At 42.2% G+C, this 25,897-nt stretch overlaps 2 protein-coding genes across 2 annotated transcripts in view; one reads left to right on the top strand and one right to left on the bottom strand.

Moving 5' to 3' along the window:
* KIAA1407 (KIAA1407 ortholog) overlaps positions 1-8,425 on the top strand; it is an 86,143-nt gene extending 77,718 nt beyond the window's left edge. The window contains exons 15-18 of the mRNA XM_008580141.1: positions 718-861; positions 2,532-2,684; positions 3,433-3,578; positions 8,239-8,425. Coding sequence (XP_008578363.1) covers positions 718-861; positions 2,532-2,684; positions 3,433-3,578; positions 8,239-8,383 — 588 coding nt within the window. The 3' untranslated portion in view covers positions 8,384-8,425. The remainder of the gene's footprint in view (positions 1-717; positions 862-2,531; positions 2,685-3,432; positions 3,579-8,238) is intronic.
* Positions 8,426-12,395: 3,970 nt separating this feature from the next.
* On the bottom strand, positions 12,396-25,043 carry ZDHHC23 (zinc finger, DHHC-type containing 23). The gene is made up of 4 exons (XM_008580131.1): positions 24,886-25,043; positions 19,003-19,713; positions 17,281-17,448; positions 12,396-15,414 (listed from the first exon to the last, which is right to left on the bottom strand). Exons 1-4 carry the CDS (start codon positions 25,041-25,043, stop codon positions 15,147-15,149), a joined length of 1,305 nt encoding a protein of 434 aa, XP_008578353.1. The 3' UTR covers positions 12,396-15,146.
* Positions 25,044-25,897: the final 854 nt, after the last annotated feature.

The raw sequence follows: 25,897 nt of genomic DNA, 5'->3' as shown, positions 1-25,897 counted from the left end.
GTCACCTTTATTACAGGCTATTTTCATTAAAAAAGAAAAAAAGAGATGATGATATCTGTAGGGTAGACCATTAAGTTTCTGTCTCTTTCTCAGGCATACTACTCGGGGGTGCAAGTCTCCTTTGAGGACCAGGTGGTATCTTTTCTCAGTGCATCACCAGGGAGAGTTAATCTTTCCCCTTCTCAGAGGAGGGAAGGCTACTTAATGATGATCAAATACTTTTAAGTTACTTCTGGACTTACTGTTCATCACTTAAAGAAAAACAGCTTAGTAGTAAGAATATTCTTCTAGACTTTTAGTAGCATATCTTTACATTTGAAGAGGGTTATTTGTATGTAAATCTGTACACTACAATTTAAATGAAGGGGCTGCATTGCTGGGTTTTACATAGTAATGAGGAAAAAATCCCGATTGCTCTCCTATCTAGATGTTTTACTTTTTAGAACTTGGTGAGAGGTAAATTATTTCTGTGAACAATACTGAATAAACCCAAGCATATTCATAGCCCAGATTCTTGTAGGGCTCATGACCAACTTTTCCTGACTCTCTTGGCAGGATTGTTTCCTTTTTGTATGTGTGTGTGTGTTCCAGAGCTCTATTTATCATGATTATACACTGTTTGGTGGGTACATCTTCAAAATAAATTCATTAGCTTTTAGTTGAAATGAAATTCATTAATTTTTGGTAATGGCATTTTTACTTCTTTATTTTTTCCAGAAAGAACTAGAGAAGCAGAAGAGAATTAAGAGGAACCAGCAACTGGAAGAAATAGCCAAAGAACATTATAAAAGGGTCTTGATAAGAAAAAAAGGTCTGGAGCCTTGGAAGAGATTGAGAATGCAAAACAAGCAAAACATCCAGGTCAGTGTCACACTGTTACCCCCACATTAGAAAATGGACTTTTAAAAATAGGATGAATACCCAGTTAGGCTTTCGGGGGAGTTTAGTATTTTGAAAGCCAGAAAGATAAGTGAACTGAGTATATTTCTTTGTTTTGATAAGACTTTAGATTTGGTCTTCTAAGGTAGAGAAAGGCTTTTGTAATTGAAAAGGTTGGAAAAAACTAGAGTAAATTTTTGATTACATATCTCTAAGATGAATACAGGCTTCTCTCAATTTTAGCAGAGCTTAAGAAAGGGAAAAGTTGTTACCATTAAGTATATTAGTCAAGTTTCTGCTTTAATAAAGTTGTATAATAAATAAACCCCAAATATCAGTGGCTTACAACTCAAGTATTTATTTCTCACTCACGTGTCTCTGGGCCAGTGTGGATTGGGTTCAGGTCTCTCCCCAAGCCTCTCATTCTGGTTCCAACATCTAATTAGGGCATGCTTTTCACCTGACAACTGTCACAGGTACAAATGGCCAGACCAAATTATGTAAACTTACATGAAACCTCTGCTTGTATCATATCCACTAACAATTCATTGGCCAAAGCAAATCACAGGGCCAAGCTCAAGATCATTGGGAGGAGAAGGAGGCTCCATCTATTCCATTGGGGGGCACTGGAAAATCACATTGCAAGGTGTGTATGGACGTATAATTCTATTATAGAGAATAGTAATCCACTCTGCTGCCCAGAGATATATGAAATCAAACACTTGAAATTTCTGGAATTTCCCTAGCAAATGTATCCAGTGCGTAGAACAGGGAATTCAAGTAAGTAATCATGAAGTTCAAAATAGATAAAATGTTATCTTGCCTTTTTGACTTCCAGACTAGGATGAGTCAGGCAAAAGTGTCAGGTACCATAGAGACCTCCTGTGATGGTCATTTTAGCCAATAAGTATGATTGCCCAGAGATTTGCTTGAATTAATAAGATTTACAGTGCTGGATGGCTAGATAAGTCTCAGAAAAATGCATCATTGTCTGGAGAGGACTAAGAGAGAAAGGTTTTCCCCTCCTGCCTCTTAAAAGAATATAACTTATTTTTAAAATCTATAAGCTCTTGAGTTGTGTGTTTATTTTAATGGAATGATACTCTGAGCTTTTTAAGTTGGTAAGACATTAAATTATTCATCACGTTATTTTTCTATCACATAGTTTTGTGGCTCATTGGTAATGTCTAAATTTCAATGCTGATGACAGCTCATCCTATGAAAGTAGCTTAAAATATTGGCGTTTCCTCAATTAGACAATGGTTAAGTACATAATAAAGACAGGTTTGTTATGGAGTTGCTATCCAAACTCCAGGAGAGCAAACCAAGAATGTTGCCAGCCACCTACTCCCAAACTCAGTGGAAGTGAGGTGATGGCTCTCTCTAGTTGTTTATCCCATTTCTATTACCAGCCGGTCACCGTGGTCTCCAGGGAGTCAGCATTGAAAGGCCATGCAAGATGTGATGCTGTAACCTCCATATAACAGGGTCAGTAGTCAGAGCTTTAGGACAGGCTGTGTGCACCTTCAGATTATTCTTCTCTAATAATTGCCTAAATGTGGTTTACAGCATCATTTGCCAAGGTGGGTGTTTCCTTAAATGATTTAAAACTTAAGGAATAATTTCCTTTTCTCATTTAAAAAATTGTCCAGGTGGCAGAAGAACATCACTCTTTGGCCCTACAGAGGAAATGCCTGCTGACCTGGTTCCAGCATAGTCAGGAAAGTCTGGCTGGGAAGACAGCCCAGGCTGATCAATTTTATTCCCAAATATTGCTCAGGAGAGTTTTCCGGAGCTGGCTACAGGTAAGGCCATATGGAAGGGCTCTTTAAATACACTGCTCAATCTTACATAAGAAAACTAAATGGAATACAGAGTGTCCATGGTCTTTATGTTTTTTCAAGAACAGTAGTCAATCCAATTCATTGCTTTGAAATGAATTTGAAAATGTCAGATCAATTTTTTGTTAGTATAAAATCTTTTTTTTTTTAAAGCTCTTTTATTTATTTATTTATTTTTGTCTTTTACGTGACCGGTAAGAGGATTGCAACCCTTGGCTTGGTGTCGTCCGCACCGCGCTCAGCCAGTGAGCGCACCGGCCATTCCTATATAGAATCCGAACCCGCAGCGGGAGCGTTGCTGTGCTCCCAGCGCTGCTCTCTCCCGAGCGCGCCACAGGGTCAGCCCATTAGTGTAAAATCTTAAGCACGTGTTCCTTTTCACACAGAGTGTGTATAAGCTGTAATGTATCATTACATTAGCTTTTGTTCTTAACTCATTTGTTTCTTGCCTCATAGTGCTCAAGTGATTTTATTAGAAACCTACCCTTCAATATTATAACTGTTTCTACCACTCTGGTTCTGTTATTATTTTTATAATACATTATAGAGGATATTATCTTGGCTGCCATGTTATCCTTTCCTCTCAATGCCCCTAGTGTGCTTCATTCCTGTGTTTTCTTTGTTTCTGTTCTCTTGTTTGTACTGTTTATTTGCTGTAGTTCTTTGTCTACTGGTATTATTTGTCTCACTTCTGTTCTGTCCTCATCCCCAGTACCAGACTAATCTGGAGGAAGAAGTAAGAAAACTTTGTGTACATTTTCTTCAGAAGAAGATTTTCCAGGTCTGGCTTAATGTGGTCAGAGAGGCAAAGGTGGATTCTCAGAGCAAGCATGAGATTGCGGCGGAGCATAGTGACAGGTGAGGTTTTGATCTCTAAGGAAGTTCACTCACTGACTTCACAATTGCTCTGCAATACGTTCTATTCCTGGAATGTGTCTGAAAAGATGAGGTGCAGGCTAGGAGAGCAGGGCACTCAGGGACAGGGGGTCCCAGCTCGCTCCCTGACTACGTGGGTAAAGGCAAGATAGTAAACCCCACGGGGGTCCAGGCTCTCTGCTCTTTATGATGAGGAGGAGGCAGAGATCTGCCCTTTCTACCTTACAGAGAATAAAATGATGTGAAATACATAAAACACACTGAAGCAAATGTGCTATATTCTTTATGAGTCATACAGTTTTATTTTTTTAAGTTCAATTTCTTCTTTTAACATTTATTGTGAAATATAACACAAATATAGAAAAGTGCTTAAATCATACAAATACAGCTTTAATCAATTACTGTAAGTGGACACCCATGTCACCATCACTGAGGGCAAGAAGTAGAACATTGCTGTCCCATGGGCTCCTTCCTATCACAGGTCCTTCCTGAAGGTAAACTACTCTCCTGACATTTACAATGAGCACCTCCTTGTCTGTGTTTTTACTTTTACCTCCTAAGTATTTAGCCTTCAATGCTACAGTTTAATTTTGCCTGGCTTGGAACTTTAAATGTTTGGAATCATACTGTATGCCATACTAATATTTAAAATAGTTGTGTCTTATTTAATCAGTGTCTGGGAAATAAAACATTCCATATAAGTAACTTTTTTCTTTTCTAATTTTAAGCATTTTGGACAGAAATGTTCAAATTTCATTATGCAATTCCCTTTAAGAGTAAAAAAATAGGGCCGGCCCGGTGGCGCACTGCTACAGTGTGCCGCTTGGGAGCGCGGCAGCGCTCCCGCCGAGGGTTCGGATCCCACATACAGACCGGTTTCCGCTCACTGGCTGAGCGAGGTGAGGGCGCAGCACCGAGGGTTGCGATCCCGTTGCTGGTCCCGGTCCGGTACGGGCGCAACACTGAGGGTTGCGATCCCGTTGCCGGTCCCGTCCAGTACAGGCGCGACACTGAGGGTTGCGATCCATTGCCGGACACGAAAAAAGACAAAAAGGGAAAAAAAAGAGTAAAAAAATAATCTGTCCTTTTTGGCGGATTTGGTATGATTCCTTATGAGCATCAGTTAATGTGCTGGGTGTATTCACTGATGTCTCTGAGTTCTGAGGTGTGAAGACTGCTGTGTCAGTGTATACGTGCCCCTTTCTCACTGTCCTCGATTCATTTTTGGTTTCTTTGTTTTCATTTGTGTGTATGTGCATATGTGTGTGTATCTGTTCTTAATAACAGTTTTCCTGCCTTGTTGCCACTAGGGTGTCTACCTCCAGCAAAACCCGCCCATCCTTGTCTAATTTACAGACACTGGAAGTTAGTGGGCTGGAAAATAAGCAAATAGATTATAATTTTGTCTAAAATAAGTAAATAGGCGATGAGTAAGGGTATTCAGAAGACTAGTCTTTGAATAAAATGCTTAAGTTTTAGAGTTTGAAGTTTAGGACTCAGTATCTGTGTGACCTTGGATAAATAATTCAACCTTTCGATGCTTTCTCTTGCTCTTTTATAAAATGAGAATAAAAACAGAGTCTATCTTATGGGGTTGTCGTGAAGAGTAAACAAGGTAACATTGTAACTCACTTAATGCACTGTTTGGCCCAAAATAATAGCTAATATTTTTTTAGTTTAGTGTCATTGTGAATATATTATAATTAAACATCCTTTTTGCCTGCCTTTGTTTTCTTTCTGTTTCTCAGCTGCCATATACAAGCTGAGAGATTGATCTGGGGCTTTCATATAAACCATCTAAACTGATGGCACTGTAACCCAGGCACGGGGGGCAGATGTCATGATTTCCATTTTCAGGCAAGGAAACAAGCCACACGCAGGCAGGTGAATTGCCCAAAGTATACAAATAACAAATGGCGGCTCCCTGGACTCCCAAACATTCTCTTCTTCCTGCATTAGTGTTCCTCCTCATTTTTGTAATTCACACTCATTTGTAAACTATAAAATGTAATAGTAAGATAGTGATCTATTCAGGGTTTGAAGTTATGAAATCAGTATAGGAACCCAGGCAATCAGCAAAAAATAAATTCTCAGCCAGTGTCGTCTTCATATAAAAGCACTGCCATGACTTCATCTCTTCCCACTTTGCTGCCTGATCCCCGTGTCCCAGCCCCACTGGTTTCTTGTAACTTATGTTCCTCAGACAAACAAAGCTCATTTCTGCTTCAGAGCTGCCACATGTCCTGATCTGCTCATCATTCAGCTCTTTGCTCACTTGTCACCTCCCTGACCACTCTGCCTCCATCACTCTCTATCTGTTAGCCTGCCCTGTTTCCTTCACAGCACTGAAGACTCTCTAAAAGTATGTAATTTGCTGTGTCCATGTTTCTTGTCTGTCCCTCCCCACAGAGTGGAAGCAGCACATCTTGCTCACTATTGCATGCTCAGGGCATGAGGGTGTTTGGTATAGAGGTACACAGTAAATATTTGGTGAATGAATAGATGAATTTTATTGTGGGGGTGACACTAGTATTTAAAGTCACGGGTCTTTTACAAGGAACTTTAACATTAAAAAATGATATTTAAAACTCTTATTCAATTTTATATGAATGAAAGAATACTGTATAGAAGAGCTGTGGCTGAAAGGGAAGGAAGGAGAGATATCTATTGGTCTTAGGCCTGATCTTTAAATTGTAATAACACTGAGAAAGGTGATTCCTAATAAGAACATGAAGTTTAATTTTACATATCTGTATCACTTCTAGATAATTTTATAAGTCTGGCATTTATACCCTTGGTAACAGATGTCACCAGTCCTTAGTCTCTTGGTATCAGCAGTTATTTTGCAGTTCTGCAGTCAGAGCTCAGCTATGCATTTGTTCAGTTCTTCTCAGCTGAATCAGTACTTCTCATATTTCTAATATTGCCCTGTTACTGTGGTTCTCAACCACAGAACCAGCATGAAGGAGGTAGCAATGAGTCATAGACCTACTCCCCAGAAAATGCACATATGTACATCACATACAACTTACACAAAATGTCAAGGAGTTTGTGGACCCCAGGTTAAGAACCCTTACTTGGGTGACTTAAATCATACTTATTACATAATACACCCACATGTAATTTATGAAGACATATTTGGCAGGCATAAAAAATACCTAAAATATGGTTCATGGCTCTTATAATTAATAGAAAACATAATAGATTAGATAGATAGGTACACCCACATGTAATTTATGAAGACATATTTGGCAGGCATAAAAAATACCTAAAATATGGTCCATGGCTCTTATAATTAATAGAAAACATAATAGATTAGATAGATAGGTAGATAGAGATAGGCTATTCTGATCCCAAATGAGCTGACTGGTTAGCTCACTTAGAGACTGATGTTGGTAACAACAAGGTCATGGGTTCAGATCCCCAAACCGGCCAGCTGCCTCCCCCCGCCAAAAAAGAGTGGAAGGTAGGGTCAAGGACTGGTTGTGGGTCATGTAGCTAGTATGGGAAGCTGTAAATGGTGGACTGAATGGATGAAAGAAGAAAGCAATGAAGCTGGTCCTCTCATTGGAGAGTCTTTTTTTTTTAAGTAATGCCTCTACCAATAAAAACCAACATTATCAAAAACATCAAACAACCAACAGCCATAAATTAATGAGTGAGTGCATTCTAGGGCTTCATTAGATGGTTAAGAGGCCAGAACAAGTACCATCTCTGCTTCTTGTTGTAAAAATATAAATGTAACTACTCTGCACCTTGATTTCAACAACATGAGTCCACTCACAGTTCCCACCATACCATGCAGTTCTTGCCTCTCTGCCTTGAATCCAAGACATAGCCTCTTCTAGGTAAGCCTTTTCTCTGCCCGACAAAAATTCAGTTCAGACATCATCTATTCAAAACCTCCCGATTCTCCTCACCACCAGACCACAAGCCCTGTGCTGCTCTCCACCACCGCCCCTTCTCACCATATCAAACCATCTGTTCACCAGTGTCACTCCCTCTGTGCACAGAGACCATCTGGCTTCTCCCACACCCCTAGTGTTCAGCTGGATAGGCGCTAATGAATCCTAAAAGGCCATTGCACGCTTCCCTAAGACAGCAGAGACATTCAGCTTCAACAAGCAACCCTCCAGAACTGTATTTCCAGAACTTGATGTTAGGATTTTTTTTTAACTGAAATTCAAGACTTCTTTTTTGTTATTGTTGAAGGTGAGGTTACCAGTAGGCTCTTTAAATGTATGTCTAAGCACTGGTGCCTCAATACCAGTAACTGTGGCACATTCTGTATGTAATTTTTTAGCATCTTTGCCTTGAGTGTGTGGCTCCTGGAGCCCCTGCCGATATCACCGGTCCTGGCTTGGGCACAATATACGGGCTGAGACCAGATCAGCTGGGGAGTGTTTCTCATAGCCCACTGACGACCCAATCGAAAATAGAACTACCTGTCGGTCACTCTCATACCCTCCTGTTGCTTTATTTTCTTCGTAGCATTTCATACTGTCTGGATACCATTTGTGATTTCCACACTTTATAATGTCTTATTTACATAGGAGTTATTTTTACAAAGTTTTTCATGTATTTCAGATGGAAGTCAGCTTTTCCTTATTATTTCATTTTTTCCCCCTCTTTATTCTTAAAGGAGGATTCTCTGGATCACATTTCAGACATGGAAGAAGTTTACCAAATTTATGAAAGAGGAAAGAGTAAAGGAAGAAAGGCGAGAGCAACTCCGTAGAAAGGTAGCTGAAATTCTTCCAGACTTCCAGAGGCTAGCACCATGGTGACTAGTAGTTGTATGGGCAATTGGATACGCGGCCCTTGAGAAGTCTGGGCTCCATGATAAAGTCTTAGTAATAGAATCCCTGGAAAAAGAGAATCAACATTGTAATGTTATGTCTATATTATATCTATGAAGAAAGTGGACCTCAAATGGCCATATTTTTGTATTATTGCTATACATTGGGTTCGACAACGCATTTCAGATGTCATATTTCTTTTACAGCTAATGTCCTAAAGTTTAAGGTTTCAGACTGGTATTATTTTATTAGCACTTTTAAAAACTATGAGTTTCTAGGATGGAATCTCGACTGGGCCATGACGTGTGTTACTGCCACCCACCCACACACAAACCTGAGTTATTTTCTGTGAGCTACTTCTTGGATCAAAGGAATTCTGAGAATTTGTACTTTCTTCTTTGACCTCTGGATTGCTAGTTCATTCACTATAGCACTTATCACAGTGGGATCATCCAAAAGAACGGTCTAGAGCTCCACTGTTTCCATGTATCCTATGTATTTTTAGCATAGTAAACTTTAAAAAGGACAAGTGTTTGCCTGCCTGAGCCTGTGAAGAAAAATGTGTCCTTACAGCTTAATGTGAGCTGTTGATAAATGTAACATTAAACAGAAATAAAAAGTAGTGAGTACCTAGAAAAGGAGGCATAGCTGGTCGGTCTTCTATACCTTAGCATCAGTGCCACACATACCAGACCCCGTCCTTTTTGACCACCCCTGATGGCAAACCATGTATCAAAATGTACTCTACACACTACTGCAGGGAAAGCTTATCCTGATTTCAGAGAAACTGGGGCACCAAAGATACTTCTCTTCAGTGCACCTTGATAAGCGTGAAAGAAATCCCAAACACTAATAACTCTATCAAGGACAATCCAGCAACATATTAAAATAGCTCTTCATGCTCCCAACTGCAACTTCTAAGTAATACACATGATTTGTCTTCTAGTCCTTAGCTCAGTTTGAACTAGATGGTGAGATATTTATCTTGAATTCAAAGGATGTTTGAAGCTTTAAGGTGATAAAGATTGATAAATTGCTCTCTTCTGTGAATTGTCTTAGAGAATTACCTGTTAGAAAAAAATGTTTTTTCATTACAAAATGCATGTTATAACAAATTCAAGTAATCCATAAATGCACCAGTAAAATGAGGAAGTCCCTTGCAGCTTTGAGGCAACTGCTATGTGGTATGCTGAAAATCTGAGTTGGTAAAATAAAATTCTGTGGTTTTTCAAGTGAATATTCCTGTTGTAGTCTGATACTTCCTAGAAATAATATCTAGCTACATCACCTGCAAAATGACATATCCTTTTTCATCCTTTATCCTTTTTTCATAGAATATGTATGATTAAGATATGTTGAAACACCCTGAATTGACCTTCTTTTATTTCTTCTACAACATCCCTGTCTCTATCACATCCTTTCTTTTAATAGATTATACTTGTCATCTGAAAACTCGAGTGTTAGTTTTAAAACTAATAGCCACCAAAGAAAATGGCAGTAAAAGTAATTCATACTTAATCTCTTTCCATCTAAATCACAATATGTTTATACCTAACTATAGCACAGTTACAGAATATTGGCCGATATTAGCATCTGGAAACCAAATGCCAACTTTATTTGACTGCCAAGCCTATAGATAAGGAAGGGTGAATTCCTTGATTAAACATGCCAGGTCCTAAATAAATCTCATAACTCAGGTTTTCTTTCTTAAGCTTTGCTTTTTTGGGGGGGGGGGGTGGAAGGGAGAATGCTGCTAAAGTGATTTTTTTTTTAAATTTATCAATATACAATGTAGTTCATTTTCATGTCCCTTTACCAATTCTCACCTCAAGCATCAACTAGAAACTGGGTCTTCAGCAGCTCATCATCTGATCAGGACAGCTAGACTTTTTTACCTACTTACAGAACCTTCTAAAGAGATATAGGAAAATAATTTTGGGCCGACCCCATGGCGCACTCGGGAGAGTGCGGCACTGGGAGCGCAGTGACGCTCCCGCCGCAGGTTCGGATCCTATATAGGAATGGCCGGTGCGCTCACTGGCTGAGCGTGGTGCAGGCGACACCACACCAAGGGTTGCGATCCCCTTACCGGTCATGAAAAAAGACAAAAAAAAATAATAATAATAATTTTGATGCTGTTTCTTGCTGGACTATCATGAAGATATGATTTGAAATGTTACTACTAACATAATGCCCAAATAAGCAGTATCCCTGACCTACAAAACTGGAAAAATAACCACCAGGAAAATGAGTTTAGGGGTAGGGACAGGTCCGTAAGATGGAGACATCTAGTTAACCAAAGAGGCAGCATAGCATAATGCAGGGGTTTCTGCAAAAAGAGTTCAGGAGACACACCAAGAAACACCCACTATTTTCCTTAAAGAAAGCACTTTATTTTCCATTTAAACAACTTGGTCTCAGGACACTATTTTATATAAATGGCAGTAATATGTAAAATTCCATTTAAAAGGCCTTGTATCTCAGTCTGAGGTGGTAAGAGGATATAAATACAAGTATAAAAACAGTGCAAAATGTTTAGCCCATAGCCTCCAGAGTTGGCTTCAGAAATCCCCTTTAAAGTTGCTGGGCCAGTTACAGTAAATAAATATTCTTGGGTTTCCTTTAGTCTAACATCAGACCCAGAAATGTAATCAAATGGAAATGCTCAAAAGCCCTTACTACTCAAACCATCAAATCACCCAGACCACAGGATCACAACGAGTTGAGATACAAGCTATTCTATGACATGGCACCTAGTCAGTGGCTCCATCTGAAGAAATACAGAATTTTAGTTGCATCAGTAACTGGAATAGACTAGTCCTGGTTTTAAAGCTTTGCCTTGTAAGTATGAGTTTCTAGAGATGATAGGTGCCATCAGGAAGGCTAGAGTTCTAAGTCACAACTCAGAGAGTCACAGGCTCTAAGAAAATTGTCTCCATTAAAACATTCAGCCTTTGGCCTCTGCTGATACCACAGTGAAACTCTTAGTGCCAGTTGAAGTGTGGTGTCCATTAGCAACAGAATTAAATTTAGCTGATTCTGCAAAAAGTTTATATTAATCACAGCAAACATCCACAAGAACATACTGAATTTTACTCGGTATTAAGTTTAGCAGGGCTTTCATTCTCCCTGCATCGCCTTTGCAGTGTTTAATAGAAAATGGCAAACTTGTCAAGCTGCTGCTGAGAAGACCAGATTCCAAACAGGTGCCTCAAGCAAAAGTCTCATCATCCATTGTTTGTTTGAGAAAATTCTCCTTTTCAAGATGCAGGGTACCAAAAGATGGCTAAAATGGAATTAAGCCATACAAACCTACTTACCTAAACAGACTCTTACCCCTCACAAAAACATTAATTTTTAAACATCCTGGTTAAAACTGTGCTTGTAGATGTCATATTTTTTGCTTATATTAGTTGAGCTTTATAATAAAAAGCTAATGTCCTACCCAAGGGAAATACAGTCTGTTAAGCAGATGGTCAGTATTATGTAGAACCTTACTGGCATTGTGTTTTCTGGCAGTGGAAGATTCCAGTAGAGAAAATTTTCTCTTGCTAAAAATATTAGAAGTACCAAGGACTACTGCATAAGAGAAAGTTTGTAGCAATCTTTCTGCTAGGCAGATGGCACGGTGGAAGACAATTACTTCATTTACCAAAGGAAAACACTACTTGGATAGCAAAGATTTACAATATCCTAAACACAAACACATGTGTAGCTGAGGTGAAACAACCACCACATTGTCCCAAAAACACACTTAAGGCTTCAAAACTTTAGCAGCATTAAAGTAACCTACTAAAGAGGCATTGTTAATGGTCAGTTCATTTCAGCAGGGCTCAGCTACAACCACAAAGTACTCTGTAGGTATCATAAGAAACATTTTAAATATTGAAGGATTTCCGCCTTTCATGCAATCCTGATCCTTAACTGTTTCTCTCTTGAATCTTTCAAATGGGCCCATCCCTCTCCCCCAGGAATAGTGGCGTGATAATAATGTAAGTGGTCAGAATATAGTAGGTAATTTATTAATCTCCACATACAGTATGTTTAATGGACAGAGGCTGCGGATATGAAGTGAGAGAAAGGGACCAGGTTGTTTGGAATCACGTTCAGGGGGCTTGCTCCTGTGGCCATGAGACTGCTGCTATATGTATATTTATAAGTTCACAGGGGAATTCTCCACTGCTACCACCACCAAATGTTTCTCTGCAACTCATTCATCCCCAGAGGCCTTGTCCTTTCAAAGACTCTGCAATAAATTCTTTTGCCCTCTGGAGAAAAGAAATAAGGCCTATAACGAAATCCCTTACATAGTTCCAGATCCTAAAAAGGCTCAAAAGTCTAGGAGTCTAGACCAAGGATGTCTCAGAGCCTGCAGAAGTGTGTGATCACGGATATCCCCGTGTTGCTGCTCTTTGGGGTACAAACACTTCAGAAGGCTATTACCCCACAAAACTGTGCATCTTTTGACAGGTTTGAGCTTTCTTCTGTAAAATAGCAGTCATGGGTACTCAAGGAACTTAAAACAAGGATATTAATTCCAACATGGAAAAATAGAATTAAAAGATATGAATCTTTCCATGAACTTTTTGAAGTACCTTTGTATACAAGGAGTCCCTATCCAAGTGAGGAAGACTGAGTTGCCAGGAAAACTGGGGAAAACCAGGTAACCCCATTACAACTAGGGGTGAGTGGTTATTAAGACAGTGCTCATTCCTAGTTCTCCCAAATGACTTTGGTCATTTTGTTACTACTCACCTTCATTACGTCACATTTTGAATGCTGATAAAGATTTGGCAAGAGACTTACTGACTATACTAATGTTTATTAATTTTTATTAGCAATTGCTAGGCAGTCAGTGTTAGCTGGCATTCAAGGGACATGACCACTACCAATTTCTGCCCACATGCTGTCCTTGACATTATTACTATCTCTTATCTAAAACTTATACAGAAAGAAATTAGTTATATCTGATCCAACTTTCATTCTAAATTAATATTCAACTCTGGGCAAGGAAGAGGGCATCACTGTAGAAACCACAGCATCTGTTAACGTCCCCAGGCTTGCTCTTTGGCTCATCCCAGTGGAATACGGAGCCTATCATTCGTTAAACAATCCATCTCTGGGGAGAGCAACAACAAGCCTGAATAAAAACATGGTGACCGTCTTAAGGACAGCCCTGATTAATGACAAGACTAGGGATGGTGCTAGCTACAGAGGGCAGAACTACAGGAAGTAGCAATATTTCCTCTCAAAATTTATAAATCTCTTGCTAAAGAAGCACGCACAGAATGACTGCAAAAGCTGGGAATACTTCCGCATTTTAAGCTCTAAGCCAAGGGAAATTTAAGGACTAATGAATTATCTCCGGAGTTGCAAAACAGTACATGTATAAAACCAAACATTTCAAGAATGTATATTCCCCATCTGAAATTCCCTCATCTTAATTATATGGCAGAATGACCCATTCTATATCTCTTATACATTTTCAGTTTTGAGATCTGATTAAAGGAACAACCTCTTATTTTGGAAGAACAGCAACCCATTAATTAGTGGAAACCACATATACTCTGTTTCCTCTCCCAGTGAGACACCCTTACTTAGGGAAGGGCAAATGAAAAGTAACGTGCAAGCTAAGTGGGAATATGTCGGTCAGTTCCTCTGGTTCATGCCAGAATAATGTGAACGCCAGAAGACTGAGTTTTGCAATTCAGTGTTAAAACTGACAGCATTTGAAATACTACATGCACAAAAACGTCAAGCCCTTGATATTAATCAGCTTCTCCACCTGGGAAAGAGAGTAAAGAGTGTTCCCGGAGGAGTGACTGTCCTCCTCCTCCAGCTACTGACACAAGTGTGCTAGCACCTTACCAGGTGAAACATGGAAAGAGGAAGAAATCATTCACACCTACTGGCGTTATTTATAGTAAATCCAAACAGAACACTTAAAAAGCAAAAATAAGAACTCATCACTTAAACTCATGACCACCATACATTACACTAGCAATAATTATCTTTATAATTGTTATTAATTGTCCTTTCAAGGTCAGACAACTAACAACAATCCATCTGGTCATCTTCTATCCTGTTTTGAGTAGCGAATGTCTAATACTTAAGGAGAAATTTCCATAACTGTACAACATGGTATATGCTGAAAATCTGACTACCCTAATAACACTGGCTTCAATGTTCTGACCTACACTTTTCTTCACTCTTAGGATGTTCCTAATAATACTTCCTACCTCGGTGGTGCTTCGGTTGTTTTTCAGTGCCTTCGTCATCCCTCGTGCCTCATGTGGCCCTCATGACAGCTCTGCAAGGCAGCCAGGGCAGGCATCAGTACCCCACGTGACAGATGAACCTGAGACTTGGGAAAGTGACTCAACTAAGGGTCACATGGCTATTCAGAATGGAAAGAGGGACTAGAAACTATCCCAATCCAAAACTCTTTTCCCTATACTAATGGACAGGGATTGCTTCTATCAATTTGTGCACTAGCAATCCACATCCTTTTTGACTTCTGCTGAGTCAATTAATAAGGTGACTGGAAAAGAATAGCTCTACTTTACTGCTTCAATATAAAATCCTCTTGAGTTGTGAAGTCAGAAAAATTAACATCTTCCCAGTCCAGTCTCTAAACCTGAGCATGGCCCTATAGTGCCTTTAAGGAACTGGGGATAAAAATGAATGTCCTGCGAGGACACTACGTGTAAGATGGAAGGGAGACGGAGGGAGGAGCCGTACAGAAGGCACTTCAGACGATGTCTTCGGCAGGGTGGTGGAAAGCACGTGTGCCCAGAGTGGAGAACTGGTGCCAGTTCCGCAGGAGGCCCCGATTGTACTGGCCGGTGTCCACGATGAGCCCGCACAGGAGCCGGCGGCCAGTCTTCTGGCGAAGGGCCTGCTGGACTTCCCTCTCAGTCACATTGTAGCTGATGTTTATCAGCTGGATCAGGAAGATGTAGGCCATACCCACTGTGATGATCACAGAGTACCACACGCAGGTGAAGGACAGAGCTGAACTGGGAGGGGGGGAAAGGCCAGTCGGTCATTTTTGTCACATTCAGAAGGTTGTCACCAGTCTAACATTTTATACATTTTTACTTATTATTAACAACTGTGTCCTTCCCCAGTCCTCTAAACTATAAGATACTTTTCTATCCTCAGAATACTAGTAACCTGCTTACTTAAGGAGAAGTTCTATTTTAGTTTATAATTATTGGTGCCTCCTTTGCAATATGTTATACTAGAATACCAAGGAATGTTTTTCACGTTTTGTATCCTCCACACAACCAGCACAGTACCTGAGATAATGGTGTTCAACACGTTTGTTGAATGAATGAGTAATTCCTAAATTGCACCTAACTTATGAGGGAACAAAGGCACCATGATATTTCTATAAATGTCATTTAGGAAACTGTAGGTAGGAACTTAGGAACAGTGCTAAAGTTATGAATCTCCATTCTTTTCAGTCCAATGACAATGAACATAAAGAATATAACTCCCAACACCAGCAGCTCTTTACTTACTTCTAAGACCTGTAGAACGCCGTAACGTTTCCAATCCAGCTCCCTAAAGCCAAACTCTCACATAGGACAGGGAAGCTCCTTTCAGGCTCATTAATGAGACTGCAAGGAGGGGCTGCCAACTGGCATCTGCCATTTGATTATTTTCATTCAAACATTTGCAATTGAATAGTTGGAAATAAATTCATTCAGAATCTTCATTTGTAAAGCTGAAAGGGACCTCAGAGATGGTTAAATCCAAGGACCTCGCCATAAAGATGAGGTGACATGAAGCACCTGTGCAGAGTGCAGGGCAAACCAATGGCAGGTCACTGAAGTCGCCCCACAGAATGCACAGATGGCTCTGCTTTAGGACATGCATCGTGCACAGTGTTAGTGAACAATTTCACCAACTAATAAGACTCTCCGCATAACTAGGACAGAAACTTACCATGACAAGGAGGAAGATCTATTCTAATTACACCCATAAATGTCTAGATCTAGAATGGCAATGGGAAGATCTATCCACAGACTAATAAACAAATGCCACACAGGAGTACTATGTACAGAAAGCAGGGATTGTGCTGAAAATGAGCGAGAAGAAAGAAAAGGACTGATCACAGACCCCACTGAGCACCCACATCAGAGGAAATGGTAGAGGGAAGAGAACAAAGAATATGGAACAGTGAGCCTGTGGCCTTCAAGAGACAGGGTGACTGGGGCCAAGGCTGAAGAATCCCAGCTTCTGCCATTGCATGGAAATCTTCACAATATATAGAGGGCCCCCAACCTGACAATGCCTAAGGAAATTTTGACCTAGATACCATAGTAATCATGAGCGGTGATTAAAGAAAATAAATAAATAAAATAAAAAGGAGAACAGTAAAACTAAGAGAGGTTAAAATGAAAAGAAAGGTTACAGAGCAGGTGAACACTTGCCATGAGGGTCGGAATTAAGACTGAGTTAAAATGCACCAGAAAGCAGCAATGAAGTGAAAGAAGTTCCCTGGTATTTATGACAACATAGCCACACACATACCTTGGAACTACTAGTGTTTATTTATTGTTTTAATTTCATTGTTTCCATCCTGGGCATGTGAGTGGTCATTTGACACTGGAAGTCCCCTAAGCCTGGTCCCGTTTGTAGGGTACAGGCTCCTCACTTTTTAATGGTCAATAATCCTTTTGATACTACCCTAGAAAATATGCACATAACCACTGCACCATGTTGTTGGCAATCTCAGGGATACTCAGCAAGCATCCCCATTGCCTGTCCTATGCTGTGGTTGAGAACTCCCAACCCAGCAGCAAGTAACAGCCCCTGTTAATGGCACATCCATTACCTCCTCTGTGGGCCTCTACACTGTGGTATCCACATCTCACCTGTAATTTGCATAAACTCCAGGACAATAGAAGAGCGCTGTGAAGACACTTCTATCTCTACAAATGGTGTCCAAGGTGAGCGTTATTCCATACCCCGAGGTGAGCAAGAAGATCAAAAGGGCAAGTATAAATGCTTGATGATTTGATTCTCCAACGCAGCTATTTATCCTCCAAACAGCATGGGGGAAAAAGTAAACACATTTTTAAAAGTTCTCACATAATAAATAAGAAAGCTTTTAAAATATGGACAATGTGAAATTCAGTTATTAAAAAAGTCAGTTCTCTTATTTTTCAGTTTTAGGGAATTAAAAAACTTGTCCACTGAGGGATGCAGACTTACATTCTCTGCTCTTTGCAAGGTAGAATCATGCCATTAGTTTAAGGACAAGACTAAGTAAAAAGCAGAACCTGGCTAACAAATCTCCCTAAATATTATTAAGTAAAAATCTATTACCCAGCTATGGAGAGAGTTAACATTGTCATCACCATGCTAAGAAAAGGGAGATAAACAGCAGAGTTATGATAACTTAAAAATGTTAAATCAGTATTACATAGTATGGGAAAACAGATGTTAAATACATAAAGAGTAATAAAAAGATCCAAAGAGGTTAGAAAAAAGGTGGAGGACAACTTGATCATATGCAGGCTACTTGTCAGGTAAAAATAGTTCTGTGTCACAGCCATTTGTAGGGCAGGATGTACAGGCAGTCCCTTCTGCCCACTGCACACCGGGATGCTTGGCAGGGGACAGAGATCTTCTTCTAGGTGAGGTTGGCAGGACCTCTGCAAACCAGCATTTGTAAATAGGCTAACACACACATGGAAATAAATGATGAGGACGCAGTAGAATATCTAAAAATAAAAACACCTGTTTACTCCTAAAAACAAAGTCCCCATCCTGGAGCCATGCACTTGAGGACCATGCAGACCTCATCACCCTCTCTCCTATGTCCCCTTCTGAGGGGGAGGAATTCTACATGATCTTCATTAGGCAAAATAAAAAAGCTTAATTCATTAACCACGACTACCTAAAGAGCAATAAAGCTGCAAACATGTTACTTAAGCATTCACGTCTGAATAACTTATACTTCCTTTAGTTTAGATTTACTCAATAAAGCTGCACCATTATGTATAAACATCGCACTCTATACTGTATGGGCCTTACTTGTCTTCCTTTCTCACTGGCCAGCTGGAAGGTACAAAAGCAGCCCATTTCTCCACAAAAACACAAACGGTTATCCAGCAGGGCCTCAACTCAATAATGTTGAGGGAAAAGCATTGGTAGCATCAAAAATGATTAAGGATGTATGGTGAGAGGACAAAAGAGCCACCTAAAAACAGGGGTACGCTTTCTTGAACTCTGTTCAAAAGGAAGAAATATGCCTATACTGATTCTGATAAATTTTTCTTTAAAAAATGATTCAACTGTAGATACTTCTCTAGAAAGATGACGATAAATGAAGAGCAGTTCAAAAGAGGAAAAAAAAAAAAAACCCAACAACTTTTATTCTCCTTCAGGAAATGACTGAAGGAGCTAAATTTGTGAAACTCAAAAACGGATGACTAAGTGGGAACATCCTAAGAGCCCACAAATATCTACAAGGTGTCAAGCTGAGAAAGAGAGAAATGTGAGGAGAGCACAAAGGAAGATCAAATACGGCTGTGGCTGTAGAGTTTAACATGAGTTTACATTTTCTGAGCCTCCAGACTTTTCCAGCATACCAGACACAATGGTGATCCATTCTCCTCACACAGACACCGCAGATCCGGCAATGCCATGCCCGGGCCGGCCGCAGCAGCTGGCACTTGGCACACCAGTCCTCCTTCACCTTGGCAGGGCTTCCAGCCAACATCCTGGAAGAGCCCTTCGGATCCTCCTTCAGCGTGCGGTTGTTGAGACCGCCTGACGTTTCTGCTCCCGGGAATGCTTTGGTCCTGTCCTGCCCTTTTCTGTACAAGCATTCGGTTTGGCTGCTGCTTAGAGATCTGTCAACATTTGCTGGACTGCTGAGGTAGCCTGGATTCCTCTTGGCTCGGTACAAGGCGAAGAGTATCAGAAATAACCCGCAGGTAAGAACAGCCAGCTGAGCGGGCCCCACACGCCCTTTGGGGACCACTTCCTGCAGGAACACATAGTACATGTAGCCCAGAGAGAACAGTCCAAGGCTCAGGAAAAACCGAGTCTGTTCTTTCCTTCTGTGCGTGAGGTAGTAGTACCACAGTGCCAGCACAGGGAGGGAGGTCAGAACCACCACCCCCAGCAGGAAATGCCAGGAAGCCACGTGAAGGAAGGCAGGCAGCAGGACGAGTGGAGGAATGATGCTAATGTTAACTTTTTTGGCTCCCCGGAGCCAAGGAATTCGGAGGCGATCAGCAATTGTATCCATGATTCTTTCACAAGCCTCTGGCTGCACAGATTTGCACGTAATCCATCTATTCAGAAAGAGCATAGAGAAGGCACTTCATATGGGTTTGCTGAATTAAAAACCACAGAACACTGAATGCCAAACATCAGGATAAATGACAAGAGTCTAAAGGCCAAGCATTTTACCTCCTTATTACGAAAGACGAAACTTCCAGATTCGTATATCATTTTTCAAATAGGAACGAGGATATAAGGTTCAGAAATTTTACAGTCAAGATTATTTCTCCACTAAACAAACACACAGGTATATGCACTCTCTATGCAAGTAATGTTTAGACCTGGGTGGGTGTACAGCCATTAGAATCTCAAAAAAATTCACGATCTAACTGTGAACATGAGATTTCAAGAAATATTAGGTGACAAAGAAGCAACAGTCATCCAATGAACTCTTAATGATCAGACATTATTAAAGAGTGCTCAGAGGAGAGTGAAGACTTCTGGGTGGAGTCATCAGAGCAGTGTTTGAGGAAAAAGGTGGGATCTGTGCTTCACCTTGATAGCGAGCTAGCTTTCGTATGAGTGAAGGTGGGAGAGGGAAGTAACCCAGTGGAAAGAAATGTGTGCAGCACAAAACTTGTCCTGACCCAGAAAGTAAACCAGTCTAGTTAGGACAAGGGTCTGCATAAAGAAGAATGGAGATCAAAACTAGTACGAGTCAAATGACTAAGCTCAGTGAACAGAACAGTATTTGTTGACTTTTTTGCACACTTAGACTATACTATGGTCTGAATGTCTGTGTCCCCCCAAAATTCATATTTTTAAATCTAATCCCCAGTGTAATAGTTTTAAGAGGTGGGACTTTCAGAAGGTGATAAGGTTTGACAGCATGAGATAAGTTGCCTTATCTCATCCCTTCTGCCATGTGAGGATGCAGCAAAAAGGCACCAACTACAAAACAGAGAGCAAGCCCTCACCAGACACTGAATCTGCTGGTGCCTTTACCTTGGACTTCCCAGCCTCCAGAATTGTAAGCAATAATTTCTGTTGCTTATAAATTACCTAGTCTAAGGTATTTTGTTACAGAAGCCCAAAGAGATTAAAACAGAGTGCCGATAAGTGGGGTGTTGCTATATCTAAAAATATAAAGCTGGAAGCAGCTTTGGAACTGGGTAATAGGTAGAGGCTAGGGGAATTCTTAAGTGCATGCTAGAAAAATGCTATATTTCTGTGAACATCCCATAAAGGATGATTCTGGTGAGAACTCAAAAAAGCTATAGAGAAAGCCTCAATCAGAGATTACCTAAGAAGTTATGAACAGAATGTTGGCAGAAATATGAATGACAAAGGCCAATCTAATGAGGTCTCAGATGGAAACAAAACACATTATTAGAAACTGGAGGAAAGATCATCCTTGTTATAAAGTGGCAAAGACCATGGCTGACTTGTGTTCATGTCCTAGAAGGCAGAACTCAGGAGCAATGAAATTGGATATTTGGCAGAAGAAATCTCTAAAGAAAGTGTCCAGAGTGCTGCATAGCTTCTCTTTAATACTAATAGTAAAATGTTAGAAGAGACAATTTTAAGACAGAATTTATAATCAAAAGAGAAGCAGAGCTTAAAGATTTGTAAAATTCTCAGACTTCTCAGCCTACCTACATTGTAACAAAGATAAAGTATGCTTGGGAACAAGCACCAAGGGTGTAGATAAAGAGATTAGTACGGATTAGCTCTGTGCTATTCACTGAGATAATAAAAGAACAGCCCTGAAGGCATTTGTTAATGGTTGAGGCTGCCACTCCCATCACAAGCTCAGAGTGCCAGGGCTTTGAGGGAAGAACAATTTCATAGGAGGGGCACAGGATGTCCATGGGACTTCAGGGCTTGCTGCCCAGGCTACCTCAAGCTTCTGCTCCCCATATTCTGGCACAGTGCTTCACAGCAGCCCCAGGTGTGACTCCAGTGGGACCATGTGCAGTACAGGCCAAAGTGGCCACCCATCCAAAGGGCACAGGTGGTAAACCTTGGTGGCAACCATATGGTGCCAACTCTGCAGGCACAGAGTAGAAGAGCTGTACACGCATGGCTACTTCCCCCTAGATTTCAAAGACTGCCCTGGAGTACCTCAGGGGCAATGCCACCACAGAGAGCCACCAATGAAGCAATGCCTAGTACAGCTGTGGGGGCAAGGTCGTCCGTGAGACCCCGGACTGACAGAGCCATGAGCATACCACTCCAGACTGGGAATGGTGTAGGCACCTGACTCTAATCCTGTAGAGCTACAGTGTGGGCTGTGGCCAGCAACGCTGTCGGGGCAGAGATGCCTAGAGCTTTGGGGGCCCAACCTCCCAGTGTGTCCAGAAGGTAGGATATCCAGTCAAAGATTATTCTCAAACCTTAAGACTTAATGTTGTTTGCCTTAGTGGGTTGGGACCTGCCACTCCTTCCTTCCTTCCTATTCCTCACTTTTGGAATGGGAATGTCTGTGCTATGCCTGTCCCATTATTATATTTTGGAAGCACAAAATTTGATTTTACAGACCCACAGCTGGAGGAGAATTTGCCTCAGGATGAATCATACCTCGAGTCTCTCCCATATCTGATTTAGATAATGATATTTAGACCAGACTCTGGGCTTTAGACTTTTTTTTTTTTTTCCTTTTTGTCTTTTTTCGTGTCCGGCAACGGATCGCAACCCTGTGTCGCACCCGTACCGGACTGGGACAGGCAACGGGATCGCAACCCTCGGTGTTGCTCCCGCACCTCGCTCAGCCAGTGAGCGGGAACCGGTCTGTATGTGGGATCCGAACCCTCGGCGGGAGCGCCACCGCGCTCCCAAGTGGCGCACTGTAGCAGTGCGCCACCGGGCTGGCCCTGGGCTTTAGACTTTTGAGTTGATGTTGTAACAAGTTAAGACTTTGGGGCTATTGGGATGGAATGAATGTATTTTCCATGGGAAAAGGATATGAATTTGGGGGGTCCATGTATAGAATGCCACGATCTGAATATGTGTCCCAAAATTCCTATGTTGAAACTTAATCCCCAATGCAATAGTTTTAAGAGGTGGGGGGCCTTTAGGACGTGATTAGGTCACGAGCGTGGAGTCCTCATGAATATGATTAGTGCCCTTACAAAAGAGACCCAAGGCAGCTCATTCGCCCATTCCATCACATGAGGACATAGCAAGAAGGCATCCTGTATAAGGAAGAGGGCCCTCACCTGATACTGAATCTGCCGGGCACCTTGATCTTGGACTTTCCACTTTCCAGAACTGCGAACAATAAATTTATATTGTTTATAAAATACCACTCTAAGGTATTTTATTATAGCAGCCTGAATGGACTAAGTCAGGCTAGTAAGGAAAGGTACAGTTTAAGGAAAGATAACTTTGATTCTGGACAGACAATTTTAAAAGGTAGGACTAGAACTGGGAAGTGACTAGGAGATAACTATATGGGAGTCATACAGTGAAAACCCTGGGAGCCTATCTGCAGAGGAGAATAGAAAAAGCAGAGGAGAGAACTCAGGGGACAGCCCAGGTCTCAAGGGCTAGGAGGGAGGAAGAGTTAGCAAGGTTAATGGAAGAGCTGTGGTCTTCAGTGAAGGCAGTTATGGAAACAGCATGATGTCTCCGCTCATTAGTGCAAAGTGCTCTGTTTTCTCAGTATGGATTTTAGACTAAGTCTAAAGGACCTATATTTAAAGACACCTGTAATAAAAGACTACAGACACTGTCAGGAAAGAATTATAAAGGGGTTTTGGGGTGGGGCCAGCCCGTGGCTCACTCGGGAGAGTGTGGTGATGATAACACTAAGGCGGTGGGTTTGGATCCTATATAGGGATGGCTGGTTAGCTCACTGGCTGAGCGTGGTGCTGACAACACCAAGTCAAGGGTTAAGATCCCCTTACCGGTCATCTTTTTTTAAAAAAATGGGGTTTTGGGGTGAATAAGAGTCAAGGTTGGTACTAAACTGCAGTAGTCCCCAGGGAATGCTTTTCATGGCTAGATTAATGCACCAAGCTCTAAGTCAACAATCAGCAATTGCAATGACTTTTTAAACCAGAAGTAATCATTAATGAGAAAAGCAAGTTTCTAACATCCCTATTCTTCCCACATATGCTTTCCATATGCTAACAATTTTTAAATATATAATTATTTAGGAAATGGAAATGGAATTATTTAGCAAATTACTGTTTGATACAAATTCTTTTCAGTGATGTTAAAAATTATCTTTTTGGGGCCGGCCCGGTGGCGCACTGCTACAGTGCGCCGCTTGGGAGTGCGGCAACGCTCCCGCCGAGGGTTCGGATCCCACATACAGACCGGTTCCCGCTCACTGGCTGAGCGAGGTGCGGGTGCAACGCCGAGGGTTGCGATCCCGTTGCCGGTCCCGGTCCGGTACGGGCGTGACACTGAGGGTTGCAATCCGTTGCTGGACACGAAAAAAGACAAAAAAAAAAATTATCTTTTTGGATAGTAACTTCCATCACTGGGATAGTGGTGAAAATAAAAGCCAAATACTATATGATGAATCAAGACAGCGTTGCTGCTCACACTGAAAAGTCAATCCAGGGAGAAGCGTGTGCTTTCTGGCTGGCATTCCTCCCCAGAAACGAAAGGTGAGATCTAGCACCAACAGCAGGAAAAGGATCTTTCTTTTTTTCTTTTTTTTATTTTTCTGACTGGTAAGGGGATCGTAACCCTCGGCACGGTGTGGTCTGCTCCACGCTCGGCCAGCGAGCGCACCAGCCATCCCTATGTAGAATCCGAACCCACGGCCTAGGTGCTACCAGCCCCGCACTCTCCCGAGTGAGCCACGGGGCCGGCCCAGGAAAAGGATCTTTCAACCTCCAAGGCCCGTTGCGTCCAGGTGCAACTCAGTCCCAAGCAGTCTCTAAATGCTGAGACCACTGAGAATACAGAAACTTTCTGGAATTGGCACGTTCATTTTAAACTTACAGATTCTGGTAACTCGCATTTCATTGTTTTATACAATTAACTTGCCTACTGTCCCTTTCTCTATCTTCTCTTTAAAAGAAAAATCATTTCCTAGTAAACTAAGCTGGACAGTTGTGCACTCCTGCGTAATTTATAAAATCCTCCCACTTGACAGAGAAAACAACTCCCAATTTTAGATCCTTAAAAATGGAAAATTCTAGCGTTCTGATGGCTACGCTGAAAGTATATTTGGTAATTCTCAAAAGAGCCAGTGGGGTCAGCATCAAGAAACGCTTAGTTCTTACCTATCGCACCCTTCATCGAGATCCTGGCAATCACACAAGCAAGAGGCCATGTGGTTCTTCTCCCCATTTCGGTCGATGTATTCGCAGCAGCACAGGGGCTCCAATTCAGGCTCTTCGGTTTTTTTCTTCACTGGCTTCATGCTGCCCTTCTGTGTCATGATTTGCACCTGCCACCCCGAGGCGTAAGGGGTCCTCAGAAGGTAAAGGTGGAAAGAACACAACTCATGTCTTGTAAACACATCCGCGCCTCTGATTAACCGCCAACGCCTGAGCAATCAAAAATGACAAGAAAAAGGGGGATGGGGCCCCGTTTTCATTAGGCTTTTGTGGCTCTGCCTGGCCAGACAAGTGGCTCCAGGGCTCTTGGGACCCCAGGCTGCCTTCCCCACGCCTTCCCATTCGGGCCAGCAGCCGTCTGGGCACCACTATATGTTCCCATAGCGACAGCCGGGGCGCGGGCGGTTGCGCTCACCTGCGGGTGTCGGCTGGGGAGGGCCGAGCCGTCCCCGCCCCGAGCCTGGGCGCTGGTGGAAACTTACCCTCGGGTTGCGGGGAGAAGCGCAGCGTGTGCCCGCGGGCACCGGTGGACGCGCCCGGCTGCTGGGGCCGGCGAACCGGCTCCGGGAACGCTCCCGGGCTCCCGCGCAGCGCTCCGGTCGCCGTCCAGCCCCGGTTCTCCGGCGCCGCGCAGAGCGCTCCTCCGCCCCCGCCAATCGGGAGGACGTGGGCGGGCCTCGAGCGCCGCCCCGCCCGGAGAATGACCTTGGCGGGGAAGTTACCTGCCCTCCGGCCGGAGGTGCGGCGGCAGTCAAAGAGGCGGCGGCCAAGGGGAGGCGAGTTGGCTCCTCCCCAGGCGCGGACACGTCTCCGGATCTCGGCCCCGCGGAGCTCCGGGAGTGTCGGCTGGAGTCTCGGGAACCCCGGCTCCGCTCGGCCGCGCCCTCTCCGCAGCCGCCCACCTGTGACCACAGCCCGCCGCGGCCCGGGCTGCAGCGCATCTGCCTCTCACGGT

Source organism: Galeopterus variegatus, unplaced genomic scaffold (assembly GCF_000696425.1).
Source record: "Galeopterus variegatus unplaced genomic scaffold, G_variegatus-3.0.2 Scaffold84, whole genome shotgun sequence".
Classification (NCBI taxonomy): Eukaryota; Metazoa; Chordata; class Mammalia; order Dermoptera; family Cynocephalidae; genus Galeopterus; species Galeopterus variegatus.
This window is presented reverse-complemented; position numbering and strand designations above follow the sequence as displayed.